Here is a 15,808-nt window from a genome sequence, read left to right as displayed (position 1 = left end):
GTGTGTGTGTGTGTGTGTGTGTGTGAGGTTTGGGCATGGGGGGGGAGGGGTAAAGAAGGAGTGCGTCTGCTTTATTCACAACGTGTGTGTGGGGGAGGGGTAAGGAAGCAGATAGATCGATAGATAGAGAGGGGACATAATGTGTGTTTCATTTACAACGTGTGATTGTGTTGGGGGGGGGGGGGGGTAATAATAATAATACTTCGTTCAATGATTAAATTTCTCGATTTGCTCTATAAATCTCTTAGCGCACTGTGATTTCTCAATAACTAAAATAATAATACAATAATGAACACTTGCTCACTAAGACCAAACCACGGAGATAAGTGGTGATATATGGCCATGGCTCAGAAATGATTTCGAAGTCATGTCTCACCTACTTGGTGTCATTGCTAACTAATTTCTGTTAATAGAGCAGCTCTTGGAGAACAAAAACTTGTTAGTTACATCTGAAACATGTTTAGGTTTCTGTTCCCATTGAAAAAAAATACCAGGGAGGTAATTTTTGGTTATTATAATGCAATTTCTGCAAAATATATACCACATTTTTCTAACTCCAGTCTGTCTGACTGGCCAAAGAAACTTGTCAGTTACATCTGAAATATGTTCAGGTTTCTGTTCCCAATGGAAAAAAAATACTAGGAAGGTAATGCTTGGTCAGTATGATGCAAATTCTGCAAAATATATACCACATTTTTTTAACCCTGAAAGGTTTGCATAATTCATTGGATACCTTCTTTTCACTATACATTCATTGCTGTGAATGATGGAAAGAAGCTGGGGAAGCAACTCACATTTACAAGCTTTGTATTTATGAGACAGAAAAGTATGAACATGAAATATGCAATTGAAGTGACAGTGCAATTTTTACTCTATATATAATACATCTGAGGAATTCAGGATAATATTCCATGTATTGTATGAACAGTTTAAACAAAAAGGGAGGTGTTTATTTATGAATGAATCGACATTGTTATTTCACTTTCAGATCCAAGACTGGCCTTTACGAGGGTCAATCAGCTTCTCACCAAGCACATCCGTCTGTTTCCAAAGTGTGCGACCTTTCAGTGATTATTATGATGCAAGCCCCACAGACATGTCAACAGTGAACACATTGCTTCATCTAAGTGTTCCATTGCAAGAGCTGCGATTGCCCTGAATTATCCTTGTAGATTATGTGGTGGATTGTAAAGCTTAGACCATCAGGTGACAGAATAAGGAGTTCAGTGGAAGACTGATGCTGCAGTAAGGAGTCCGGGTTGGAAAATCTGAACTAAGGTTTAACTTGTGAATGCTGATATGGCCCTTCGTGGTCGGCTGGGCGTTAAGCAAACAAAAAAACCAAAAAAAGGGGTGTTTACTCTGCCAGTACCATACTGCTGAACATCCCTAAAGAGTTATTTCAGGACAACATGTAATGAGCTGCAATTTTCATCCTGCAATAAGACAATTAGGTTGCGTCACTTAATCAATTAGTACGAAAGCCAAATTTACTTTGCTTTGGTGTTTAATGTGGTTTTGGTGTTCAAGGTGGTGAACACCGTCTTGACAATGCTGCTTTTGAATTTGTCGCACTCAAGCATAACACACCTGACACAGCTAATTACTCCCACCCCGCACCACCCTACCCCCACCCCGCTTGTTGTGGCATAGGACTACCTGTGTACTTGGCATAACACACCTGACACAGCTAATTACTCCCACCCCTCACCACCCTACCCCCACCCCGCTTGTTGTGGCATAGGATTACCTGTGTACTTAGCATGAATTGAAACACCTGAAACAGATAATTACTCACACCATTCACCACCCTACCCCCACCCAGCTTATTGTGGCATAGGACCACCTGACATTGACACAGCTCATTCTTTTTGTCGCACAGGACTTATGCGATTCTTGTGGAAAAATTTGCTTTTCTTGTTTTTGGGTGAGTTGCTTACAATACGACCAAATGTCTGCTTGGGCACACACATATAAAAGATCCACTACCTATACTGTTCAAAAAAAGAAACGCATAGCTTGTAATATTTGGTTAATTTAGTTATAACTTATATGGCTACAAGGATATCCACCAAACTGCAGAAAATGTTTATCTGGTCGTCGACCTTTCGTCCATTGCCACAAGTGAGCTCTGCACGTGACGCATGCGTTATCAGTGGCTACAATGTCAAAATTGCTCATTTGGCATGACCACTCGTCATGCTTCAGTGTAATCTCGTGAAACTCGGGGAATATTGAGCTCTCACCATGTCTTCCAAAACCCATAAAAGCGGATTGTTCGCCACAAAGAAATCAGACGACAATTCAGCGACGAAAGATGGCCCGATTGAGCAGAGAAGACCGCCAAATTGCATTGGGTCGTTTACAAGCAGGCCAAAGTCAAAGTGCAATCGCCACACACTTCCACGTGTCCCAGAGCACCATCAGTAGACTGTGGGTCAAGTTTCAAGCCACTGGCTCCGTTGCTGACTTGCCACGAGCGGGAAGACCAAGGGCGACAACTGCTGCTCACGACCGCTTCATACGGCTCCGCCACCTCCGGAATCGTTTCCTGTCGGCCTCATCTGCTGTCCAGGCTCTCCCCGGTTATCGGACCAGACCGTGCGGAACCGCCTGCATGAAGCTGGTTTGAGAGCTCGCAGACCTCACAGAGGAGCTGTCCTCACCCGCCGCCATCGCCAGAACCGAGTGCAGTGGGGCAACCAGCACCTTCGCTGGACCGTCCGGAATCACTGGAGACACGTGTGGTTCAGCGACGAGTCCTACTTCCTGCTCCAGCGACATGATGGTCGGAGGAGGGTCTACCGGAGAGTAAACGAACGTTACGCGCCCAACTGTGTGGATGAGGCACCCGTTCATGGTGGTGGAGGCGTCATGGTGTGGGGGGCGATCAATACCGCTGGAAGGAGCACCCTGGTGCACGTCCAAGTGCGCATAACTGCCCAGCGCTACGTGGAGGAAATTCTGCGCCCACACGCCCTTCCTCTTCTGGCTGACCAGGATGCCATATTCCAGCAGGACAACGCTCGCCCGCACACAGCACGACTCACCACCCAGTTCCTCACCGACCACCATGTCCAGGTGCTTCCCTGGCCATCCATGTCGCCAGACATGAACCCGATAGAACACCTCTGGGATGAATTGGACAGACGTGTGCGCAGGCGAGAAGAAGCGCCGGCAAATCACCGCGATCTATTGCAGGCACTTCAGGAGGAGTGGGACACCATCCCACAGCAAGATATCCGGCATCTGATCCAGTCCATGCCCAGAAGGTGCCGGGCAGTTGTTGCTGCTCAAGGCAGTCACACCCCCTACTGACTTGACAGCCTCGGCACCCAATCGTATTGATTGACTGATTGATTTGAAGATGCAAATTAACTGTGTGTGCATTCAACTGTGTCCATACCAAATTTCAAATAAATAATCTAAATATTGGATTTTCTTGTTGTTTTTTTTGGTTTTGTTTTTTTTTTGGTGTGGACAACGTCTTTATTTTCAAATTTTGCAATTATGAAAAAAGTGCATAGTGTAAAGGGTATTATGAAACACGAAGTTTCATTTCATTTTCAAGCATGAATGTTAAATTTACGGGAGTACCATATCTAAATTTGCTAATGCACATTTTAGCAATAAGAACTAAATGGTTAATGATATCTAGACATACGTTGCCTGCATTTTCAACACAAACAACCCCAAGTAGTACAGATTTTGCGTTAAGTTTAACACGTACACCAGTTTTATCTAGTATAGTGTTTTCGACGTGTTTCCATAAAGGCTTAACTTTACTACAATCATAGAAAAAATGTTCGATGTAGTCTCTTTCGTGTGTGCAGTATGGACAATATTCACTGTCGGACAGTCCCATTTTTTGTAGAAGAATGTTTGTGGGATAGATGTTGTGAACAATTTTCCAGTGCAATTCTCGTAGTCTTGATTCTTTTGTTGCGTTTTTTGCTATAGACCAGCATGTTTCATTGACGTCAAAATTAAATGTATTTTTCCAAAATAAAACAGAACAGGGAGTGGAATACTTCGTCTTTACAATAAATTGCCTAATTAGGTTTGCAGTCATATGGTTCGTACCGTTAAAGGCTGAATAGTGTTGTTCGTTAATATCAGATGTCACAAACTCTGGGTTGTTTCTCAAGTATCTGGAGACAGCGGCTCTAACGACCAGGTATTCCAGATAGAGATTTGGCGAGGGCCCTAAAATTTCATTTACCATTTCAAATGGCATAATAGTATTGTTGTGCAACACATCATTCACATATGTAAACCCTTTCTGAGCCCATTTCTGATAATAAATAACCTGATTCTGGTAGACTATACCACTATTATTCCAAAGACACGTCATTTTTAACGATCCATGCCATGGAGTTTTACTATAATCTAGCCATGTCGAGGCAACACGTTGCCAAAAAACAGACTTAATCTGATGAAAGCCTTTGAATTTTTTTGTTCCTATAGTAGTACTAAAACAAGCTAAGTTCCTTCCAAAAGATTGAAATGTTCCTCTTGGTATCCATGTCCACGTGCCATTCACATCCTTACTCGACAGTTTAATAAACCATTGACACAGGAATGAGTCTTGCATCACCTTGATATCTATCATATTTACCCCGCCCTGGTCTGTGTTACTGTTGACTACTACCCTTTTCACCTTTTCAAATGCTTTCTTATTACAGTCCCGTTTCCTCCACAAAAACCTATACAGTAGAGTGTTGATTTCTTTCAGCACCTTATCTGGCAAGCAGATGGACTGTAACACATACACAAACTGTGATAACAAAAAGCTCTTAATTACGCATATTTTTCCGAGAATACCCAGATTTCGTTTTTCCCAGTTTAGAATTATTCTTTTAACTTTAGCGATTTTTTCTTGCCAGTTCATCTCAATTTCGGATGCGCTTTTAGCGTTTGAGAAGTAAACTCCTAAGATTTTTATCTGGTTTACGCGTTTAAAGCCAAAATCATCCATGTTTTCATTTCTTTTGGAACCAATCAACATCATTTCGGACTTGTGCATGTTTAACTTAAGACATGATATTAAAGTAAATTGCTCCAGTATTTCTAAAACACAGTTAATGTCTTCTTCGTCTCTTAGAAACATGGTGATGTCATCAGCATATAACAATACTTTTAATATGTTGTCTGCTACGTTTAGCCCTTTTAGCTCTACACTCTGTCTAAAACGAATCGCTAGAAGTTCTACACCGATCACGAAGGCCAGAGGTGAGAAAGGACACCCCTGACGAATCCCGGAATTCACTTCAAAGTCTTCGGAAAACCACCCGTTATAGCCAATACAACTTCTTGTATTAGCAAAAAGAACTTGGACCCACTGAACAAAGTCTAGACCGAAGCCTAGCCTTCTAAAGGCACTAAGCATGTATTTTTTTTGGAAATAGAGTCAAAAGCAGCCTGAAAATCGAGTGCTAATAGTACACCAGGTTTTTCTTTAAGTCTGAAATATTCAATTACATCATCAATTGTTCTTAAATGAGTACTAACGTTCCGACCTTTTATATAACCCAACTGGTCCTCGTGTACAACGCTATCTATAACAGTACATAGTCGATTCGCTAAACATTTTGCTAACACTTTGTAATCTGCATTTGTCAGTGAAATTGGCCTCCAGTTAGAGAGTTTGTCTTTCGGGAGGTTTTTCCCTTTATGAATAAGGGTTAACACAGCCGCCGTTTGTGAGTGCGACAAGTGACCGTTTTGAAACGACGCATTATAGGAGTGAACAACAAGGCCCTTTAACTTGACCTAGAAAAATTTCAGAAATTCAGTTGTAAGACCGTCAGTGCCAGGAGATGAGCCGTTATTTAACTTACTTAGCGCCCTAGAGGCCTCTTCAACACTTATTTCACCTTCACAAACTTTCTTCTCCTCCTCTGTCAGACGAGGGGTTTCACAATTTTGCAAAAAAGAATCTGTATCGTTATCGATGTTGATGCTATTGTCACTGTACGCATATTTGTTTTCAAAGTAGTGTTTTTGAGCCTGCAGTATGTCAAACTGATCGACTAATACATCGCCATTATCAAGCTTGATGCTGGGAAACAATTTTGCACTGGCTCGAGATTTTTCAAGGTTTAGAAAGTACTTTGTATTTTTTTCCCCTTCATCAATCCATTTCATTCTAGATCGTGCTTGGGCACTTTTTAAGCGTTCATGCTCAAAGACTTCTAGTTGAAACTTCAGTGCCTCGCGATTACGAAGCAGATTTTCATCAAGCGGTTGTTTGGCAAGTGATGATTCACACTGTGCCAGTTTATCTTGTAAGTGCAAATACTTGTTTTTCTTTAAAACTGCCAGGTTTTTGCTGTACTGAATAGTTTCGTCCCTTATCTCTAACTTAAGTAATTCCCACCGGTTCTCAGCACTCTCTGGTGTGTCTGTGCGAAGGGAAGAGTCAATAAGGTTATTCATTCTTTCTACGAATACACTGTCCTTTAACAAGGCGTTGTTGAACTTCCAGAAGCCGGGACCTCTGGTCACTTCGGAACATTTTAAAGACACAAGCACACCCCTGTGATCAGAGGAGGGAACAGAGTAAATCTCTGTTTCCAACACACTGTCCATTGCAGCATCGTTCAAAAACACGTAGTCGAGTCTTCTTGCAGTTAATTTGCCGTTGCTGATTCTTGACCAGGAGAATTCCTTGCATAGAGGGTTTAGCACCCGCCACGCATCACATAGTTCGCACTCAGTAACAAAGTCGTTGAAAAGTTTAACGAGTGCTGGCGAGTGATTTTCGCCTGCGATGATGTCTAATTTATTGTCTATCACTGCGTTAAAGTCACCGCAGACTACTTTAAGATCACAATCACAATCACTAATTGTATCTGAAAGAGAAGTCAGAAAATGTTTAGTGTCAGCTAAGTTACACGGGGCGTACACATTGAAGATAGCCATTTCTTTAGTGCCAATGTTAACTTTTACCATCAGAATTCTATCAGAAATGATTTCTGTGGACCATGCATGGGGAAAGTGTTTTCTCACCAGTATTACCTGGCCTCTACTATGACGAGTACCAGCACAGTACACAACCTCACCACCCCATTCTTTCTTCCACTGCTCTGCATCTTCGGGCATTATGTACGACTTTTGCACACATACAATGTCATATTTCTTTTCCTTTAACATTCTAAATATCTTTTTGCGTTTTGATGTATTCCGGAGTCCTCTAACATTTAAGGAGAACGCTTTGACACCATCTGCCATCGCTGGAGTGAGATAGTGTAAATACGAAAAAACAACTGGTGAAATCGCAGAGCCATAGTACGTAAGTCCGTAAGGCAAAGCCGGGCCATCGTCGTTGGGTCAGTCGGTCAGTTAGTCGGTCGGTCAGCCTTTCTCCTGGCCTTCTTCATCGTGAGAGGCCATCTTCGCCATCTTCGTCGGTGTTCCTAGCGGGCTACCAGAACGGTCCCGCTTGGGAGTGTAGGAGCGACTTCTGCTCTGGGTGCCAGCGCGGTTTCCAAGACGCCCGCGGTCAGTTGTGTGAGACATTGAGTTTCTGCTTTGTTCGCTGTTGTTACCCACAGCCGCGGACAGCTGTTCTGGCTTCTGCTGGTCTCCTGAAGCGGAGCCAGAGTTGACGTCAAGATCACAACATGGGTCGCCACTCTTGTGGCCCGGTTTTTTGCATGATCTACATACCACGTCCCCCTGACACGAGGAGACATGGTGACCCGTCTCTAGACACTTTGAACAGATCACGGTCTTTTTCTGGTTTTGTTCGCGGTGATACACTTTGGCAGTGAAGAAACTGACTTTGAGTGTTTTCTCTAGTGGGGTGTTTGGTGTGGAAATGAATACAAATCTTCTCCCCGTGAGAAACCGGGTTAGTTTTCCATCAGCGTCTCTGGCCCTTTCTTGTTTGATGGCTGATCGGAGTTCTACTCCAACCCTGATAAGGGCAGTTTCGATTTCAGAATCGGCCACAGATATAGGAATGTCGTCCACCCAGACTTTCGTCGAAGGTTTCTCTTCTCCAGTTTCGTTGCGCAAGATGAAGGGGTTAGTGCCTGCGACTTGCAGAGAGACCCCTCTGAGGGAAAGTCCCTTGACCAAAAGAGTGTTACGAGCCTCAGTGGAGGCAGGGTAGATTCTCCATAGACCTTTGATGTTTTGAGCACCGAGAACCGTCTCGCGCCCAGAGACCCTTTCTGCCGCGACACAAATATCAATGCATTTAGGTCGATCACTGTCACCATTTGGAATAGCACTGGTTTTTTTATAAAAACTGGCAGTACTTGCGATGCCATGGTTGCACCACACAGGTGTCCACAATCAAAGAAAGAAAACGAAAAATTCTGTCCAGAAAATCTGCTATGGTGGGCCAAAGGCCAAAGCCCTTGTCAAAATTCAAACACCTGCGACGAGGCCTGTAACACAGGTAAGGCTTAGCCACAAAGCACAGCAGTCATTGAACACAGCTCACGGCAAATCAGAGCATCGACACTTGCGACCGTCTCCGCCGAGAGTTCAGCTGCGAATGATGGATTTTCTGTTAATTTTTTCGAAAAATAAAACAAATTTGGCAAGTAGCAACTATGCGTTTCTTTTTTTGAACAGTATAGCAGTTGTCAGTGCAAAATGGATGATAAGAAAGTAGAAAAAAATAATTTAAACAAAAATCTGCCTTTCCAGGAAGCAACCTGGCTGTTGACTGTCCTTGAGCATGTTGAAGTCAGTCTGGACAGAAGGTGACCCGATACATTTGCACGTGCAGGACTGTGCCTTTAAAGTTTAGGTGCAAGTGTGATGGTACTTAATAAACTGGTCATGTGCATTAATAAAACTGCAAAAAGAATATGGTACTTACACTTAACAGCTGATTTTGTGTGTGTGCTTGTGCATGAGGGTGTGTGTGGGTCATGTGTCATATTTGCAGAATAAACCAACAGTAGTAACTGATAAACAGGATTGATTTATTGATAACACATGTATTACACAAAGTTAGGTCACGCATTTCACAAAGAAAAGTAAACAAGTCGCGTAAGGCGAAATTACTACATTTAGTCAAGCTGTCGAACTCACAGAATGAAACTGAACGCACTGTATTTTTTTTCACCAAGACAGTACAGCTTCGTCAATCCCCGCGAGAAGGAAATCTCTCACCTCCCACGTGCAAAACGCAGTGATATGCACACGCCAGAATAGCGCGGTAGCATATTGTGCTAAGCAGGAAAGCGCGCTTTTCTGTATTCGTGTTAACTTTCTGAGCTTGTTTTGAATACAACATATCATATCTATATGTTTTTGGAATCAGGAAACGATAACGAATAAGATGAAATCATTTTTGGATCGATTTCTTAAATTTTAATCGTAAGACTAATTAATCTATTTTCGTTAACTGTGATCACATTTTAAGAGTAAACATGACATATGTATATATTTTTAGATTCAGAATGTCATGAATAATACGATGCAATCAATTTTAAATCTGTTTGCGAAAAATCGATTTTAATGACAACTTTAATAAGCAAACTCGTCGGCATTATACTTGTCTCGTCTAAATATCGGGCCCTATTGTTACGCTGAAAACACAATAGCTGTTAATGTTGATGCTATGTATAGTAGTGTCATTAATTGATTAAGTGATCCATGGGTTAAGTACAGCTTGGATATTGATTGTGGACGGAATGACATACATGACATGATGTCAGAAGTACGTGTGTAATGTTTAGTTTGGAATGTGAATGTAGAATGGAGAATGAAAGTGTGATAATGATTATGTTTGGATTACGTTAGGTATTTAGTAAATATGGCCAAGAGGGAGAGAAAGGGAAGAATGAACGAGAGAGATGATACACGACTGTTTAGAGAGAAGAGAGGGTTTAAGAGAATGTTATATTAAGACTTGGGTTATTCTTTAGGAGTTTCTATGATGGTGTCCGGGGGTTGGTACCCACACTGGAGATGAATTCGTGACGATGTCAGGACAAGAATCCACATCGGCGAAGGTGGAAGGACGGTGGAGTCCCCATCAACACTGGACGTTGAGACGAACCGGTACTTTTCGCTAAGTGCGAAGTAGTGTTTCCTCGAGGAGGAACGTGAGATATGGATAACGGTATCGGCATGGATTACAGTGGCACAAGAGTGTGTAAAGGACGGCAGGACTGAGAACTACGAATTCGTTAGTGTCTGTCAACATCCTCTCTTGTGGCCACTAAAAGATTATATTGGAATAACATAATATTAAGATAGTATGGTTAAGAAAGATTGTTATACTATGTAATCACGTGTATTAATACAATATTATTATGTGAACTGTGCGTTGTGAGTGGAAAGTTGTATTTCTGTTATTGATGTGAATATTGTATTGCTTTTTGTGAGGATAAATAATAAGTCTGTATCCTCCAAATTGTGTGTGTGGAGTGTATTGAATTAGAGTGAAAGGAGTTAGTTAAATAGATAGGGCAGAGCACGCATTAGTACAAGAAGAGCAAACGCTCGATCGAGTCACTTTCGCAGTTCTGAATATTATATGAGGCATCAGATGGACAGGAAGAAATTGCTATTCACAACACAATGAGTCACGTTCACATAAAATTTGAGCCCGGTCACTTTTATAGTTTCCGAGAAAAGCCCAACGTTAAGTTGTGTGTTGCCGAACAGAAAAGGCTAGTTATCTCCCTTGTTTTTCTGATAACGTTCGTAAAAGGCTACAGATGTAAATACTTTGATGTAAAGAATAATCCTACAAAGTTTCAATCACATCCGATGAACTTTGTCAAAGATATAAAATGTCTAATTTTTCCTTTGACGCTGACCTGTGACCTTGAAAAAGGTCAAAGGTCAACGAAACCATCGTTAAAGTGTAGAGGTCATTGGAGGTCACGACTAAACAAAATATGAGCCCGATCGCTTTGATAGTTTCCGAGAAAAGTCCAACGTTAAGGTGGTGTCTACGGACGGCCGGCCGGCCGGACGGCCGGCCGGACAGACTAACACTGACCGATTACATAGAGTCACTTTTTCTCAAGTGACTCAAAAAGTAACTTCTCTAATTTCATATACCACTTCATGACAGTACCCTCCTTTATTTTCTTTTTTTTTCTTTCTAAAGGCATCTGATGAAAGTTTGATATTGATTTGTTTTCTTTTTTTTTGTTTTGTTTCTTCGTTGATGGGCTTATACTCCCACGTTAACTCGTGTTTTTAGCATGTGTGGACTTTTATGTGAATGACCGTTTTTACCCCGCCATTCAGACAGCCATACGCCGATTTCGGGGGAGGCATGCTGGGTATCTTCGTGTTTCTATAACCCACCGAACTCTGACATGGATTACAGGATCTTTTACGTGCGCACTTGGTCTTGTGCTTGCGTGTACACACGAAGGGGGTTAAGTCACAAGCAGGTCTGCACATAAGTTGACCTGGGAGATCGACAAAATCTCCACTCTTAACCCACCAGGCGGCAGCGACCGGGATTCGAACTCACGACCTCCCGATTAGGAGGCCGACGTTTTACCACCCCGCCACTGCGCCAATCTGATATTAATGGAAAATTGTACAGATACACATTTTTTTTTAAATAGATTGAGTGTATATATATAAATAAATTTAGTCATTTTGTCTTTTTTTAAATGTAGAATGTGTTGTATTTGTCCCGCCCATTTGTTCTATAATGTTGTCGTTACAGACAAGATTATCAAAAGACTGTATGTTGCTATTGTGAGTATATATAGTTTAAACAATATTTTTTTTAAAGTAGTAAAAATACTATTGTGTGTGTTTTAAAAGTTCTTATGCTTACTAACACATAATGAAAAACCATCACAGTACACTCCAGCAACAACTCAAAGTCGTTCAATGTCTTCCTGGCTGAGGCCGTAAAATTAACTGAAGCAATATGGTAAGACAGCTCTTGCCCTAGGCGGAAAGATAAGTGGTTGTGACATAACACTGCCTGTAAGCGTCGCTGTGAAGGGTACTTCAGTTTCCGTTTAGTTCCGTTTTGTTCCGTTTTATTCTGTTCTTTGCTATCTTCCAACAACATGAATATTCATATTTACACCAACTATAGGGGACTGTAACTCTCAGGGAACTCTTACGTGTAATCAGAAAAAAGCGGAAAAAAGACCAAAAAACGTAAAAAAACGGAAAAAACCCGAAAAAGAGACCCGGAACGAAACGAAACAAAACGGAAAAAACGGAACGAAACGAAAAAGGGGCGGTCCTTAACAACCGGAATGAAACGGAAATAGTCCCAATACTCTGGAAATATTTTTACCTGGGCGCGCTACACCTCTCTGATGGCGGAGAGAGAGGGAAGCATCACGCTACTGACACCTCTCTGATGGCGGAGAGAGAGGTAAACATCACGCTACTGACACCTGTCTGATGGCGGAGAGAGAGGTAAACATCACGCTACTGACACCTCTCTGATGGCGGAGAGAGAGGTAAACATCACGCTACTGACACCTCTCTGATGGCGGAGAGAGAGGTAAACATCACGCTACTGACACCTCTCTGATGGCGGAGAGAGAGGTAAACATCACGCTACTGACACCTGTCTGATGGCGGAGAGAGAGGTAAACATCACGCTACTGACACCTCTCTGATGGCGGAGAGAGAGGGAAGCATCACGCTACTGACACCTCTCTGATGGCGGAGAGAGAGGTAAACATCACGCTACTGACACCTCTCTGATGGCGGAGAGAGAGGTAAACATCACGCTACTGACACCTGTCTGATGGCGGAGAGAGAGGTAAACATCACGCTACTGACACCTCTCTGATGGCGGAGAGAGAGGTAAACATCACGCTACTGACACCTCTCTGATGGCGTAGAGAGAGGTAAACATCACGCTACTGACACCTCTCTGATAGTGGAGAGAGAGGTAAACATCATGCTACTGACACCTCTCTGATGGTGGAGAGAGAGGTAAACATCACGCTACTGACACCTCTCTGATGGTGGAGAGAGAGGTAAACATCACGCTACTGACACCTCTCTGATGGTGGAGAGAGAGGTAAACATCACGCTACTGACACCTCTCTGATGGCAGAGATCGAGAGGTAAACATCACGCTACTGACACCTCTCTGATGGCAGAGAGAGAGGTAAACATCACACTACTGAAACCTCTCTGATGGCAGAGATCGAGAGGGAAGCATCACGCTACTGACACCTCTGACCACTGATGAGACACAATAGTGTCGAAACACGTGTCTGGTCTAGGTACAAATACAATGGTCCTCCTCAGGACTAGATTACCTTGCGATACGTCCCCCACAAAGGGACTTTGCTCTGTAAATCTCGGTCCCCCTTGAGGAGGGTCTGATGCTCCCAATAGGCTGTCTGTGAAGGGATACTTAATTCTCTCTCTATCTCTGCTAAGAGATTTTAACAAATCTCGAAGAAAGTCTCTGCTGACTTTCAATTGTTTCTTTCACAATTTCTGATGTTTTATAATGTGGTCACCGTGAAAGTTGCATCGCCTTTAAAGCGATCCAATTGAATAAAGCAGAAAACTTCTTCTTTACCAAGTCCTGTGTTGAACAGCAGTGAAAAGTTGACCGCTTTTCCTGTTTAACCTTTTCAAAATTAGATCTAACTTGTTCGCGTATCCATTTCTGGATCTGCAGGCTGGTACAGAGTTACCTCCCTTTAGGCTTTTTCAAATTTCCCTTGTTTTAACCTAATTTCTTGGTTAAAACTTGTCTAAATTTCTAAATTCTTTCTTAATAAATATCAATTCTACACTTTGGCCTTAAATCAAAGTGTTTCCCTTCACAGATATCCTCTTGGGGTTGTCAGATGAGGGTAGTCTCCCATGCCAACAGAAGCTACCATTCAGAGAATGGTTTGCTTCTTAGTTGGATACCATGGGTTGACAACTCTCGCCATCAGTACCACCTGACCACTGATGAGACACAATAGTGTCGAAACACGTGTCTGGTCTAGGTACAAATACAATGGTCCTCCTCAGGACTAGATTACCTTGCGATACGTCCCCCACAAAGGGACTTTGCTCTGTAAATCTCGGTCCCCCTTGAGGAGGGTCTGATGCTCCCAATAGGCTGTCTGTGAAGGGATACTTAATTCTCTCTCTATCTCTGCTAAGAGATTTTAACAAATCTCGAAGAAAGTCTCTGCTGACTTTCAATTGTTTCTTTCACAATTTCTGATGTTTTATAATGTGGTCACCGTGAAAGTTGCATCGCCTTTAAAGCGATCCAATTGAATAAAGCAGAAAACTTCTTCTTTACCAAGTCCTGTGTTGAACAGCAGTGAAAAGTTGACCGCTTTTCCTGTTTAACCTTTTCAAAATTAGATCTAACTTGTTCGCGTATCCATTTCTGGATCTGCAGGCTGGTACAGAGTTACCTCCCTTTAGGCTTTTTCAAATTTCCCTTGTTTTAACCTAATTTCTTGGTTAAAACTTGTCTAAATTTCTAAATTCTTTCTTAATAAATATCAATTCTACACTTTGGCCTTAAATCAAAGTGTTTCCCTTCACAGATATCCTCTTGGGGTTGTCAGATGAGGGTAGTCTCCCATGCCAACAGAAGCTACCATTCAGAGAATGGTTTGCTTCTTAGTTGGATACCATGGGTTGACAACTCTCGCCATCAGTACCACCTGACCACTGATGAGACACAATAGTGTCGAAACACGTGTCTGGTCTAGGTACAAATACAATGGTCCTCCTCAGGATTAGATTACCTTGCGATACGTCCCCCACAAAGGGACTTTGCTCTGTAAATCTCGGTCCCCCTTGAGGAGGGTCTGATGCTCCCAATAGGCTGTCTGTGAAGGGATACTTAATTCTCTCTCTATCTCTGCTAAGAGATTTTAACAAATCTCGAAGAAAGTCTCTGCTGACTTTCAATTGTTTCTTTCACAATTTCTGATGTTTTATAATGTGGTCACCGTGAAAGTTGCATCGCCTTTAAAGCGATCCAATTGAATAAAGCAGAAAACTTCTTCTTTACCAAGTCCTGTGTTGAACAGCAGTGAAAAGTTGACCGCTTTTCCTGTTTAACCTTTTCAAAATTAGATCTAACTTGTTCGCGTATCCATTTCTGGATCTGCAGGCTGGTACAGAGTTACCTCCCTTTAGGCTTTTTCAAATTTCCCTTGTTTTAACCTAATTTCTTGGTTAAAACTTGTCTAAATTTCTAAATTCTTTCTTAATAAATATCAATTCTACACTTTGGCCTTAAATCAAAGTGTTTCCCTTCACAGATATCCTCTTGGGGTTGTCAGATGAGGGTAGTCTCCCATGCCAACAGAAGCTACCATTCAGAGAATGGTTTGCTTCTTAGTTGGATACCATGGGTTGACAACTCTCGCCATCAGTACCACCTGACCACTGATGAGACACAATAGTGTCGAAACACGTGTCTGGTCTAGGTACAAATACAATGGTCCTCCTCAGGACTAGATTACCTTGCGATACGTCCCCCACAAAGGGACTTTGCTCTGTAAATCTCGGTCCCCCTTGAGGAGGGTCTGATGCTCCCAATAGGCTGTCTGTGAAGGGATACTTAATTCTCTCTCTATCTCTGCTAAGAGATTTTAACAAATCTCGAAGAAAGTCTCTGCTGACTTTCAATTGTTTCTTTCACAATTTCTGATGTTTTATAATGTGGTCACCGTGAAAGTTGCATAGCGATCCAATTGAATAAAGCAGAAAACTTCTTCTTTACCAAGTCCTGTGTTGAACAGCAGTGAAAAGTTGACCGCTTTTCCTGTTTAACCTTTTCAAAATTAGATCTAACTTGTTCGCGTATCCATTTCTGGATCTGCAGGCTGGTACAGAGTTACCTCCCTTTAGG

At 42.2% G+C, this 15,808-nt stretch overlaps 1 protein-coding gene across 1 annotated transcript; it reads right to left on the bottom strand.

Annotated features, from left to right (window-relative positions):
* Positions 1-7,356: 7,356 nt before the first annotated feature.
* On the bottom strand, positions 7,357-8,697 carry LOC138957855 (uncharacterized). Its single transcript, XM_070328901.1, has 2 exons — positions 8,673-8,697; positions 7,357-8,180 (listed from the first exon to the last, which is right to left on the bottom strand). Exons 1-2 carry the CDS (start codon positions 8,695-8,697, stop codon positions 7,357-7,359), a joined length of 849 nt encoding a protein of 282 aa, XP_070185002.1.
* Positions 8,698-15,808: the final 7,111 nt, after the last annotated feature.

This window comes from Littorina saxatilis, unplaced genomic scaffold, assembly GCF_037325665.1.
Source record: "Littorina saxatilis isolate snail1 unplaced genomic scaffold, US_GU_Lsax_2.0 scaffold_641, whole genome shotgun sequence".
Lineage (NCBI taxonomy): Eukaryota > Metazoa > Mollusca > Gastropoda > Littorinimorpha > Littorinidae > Littorina > Littorina saxatilis.
This window is presented reverse-complemented; position numbering and strand designations above follow the sequence as displayed.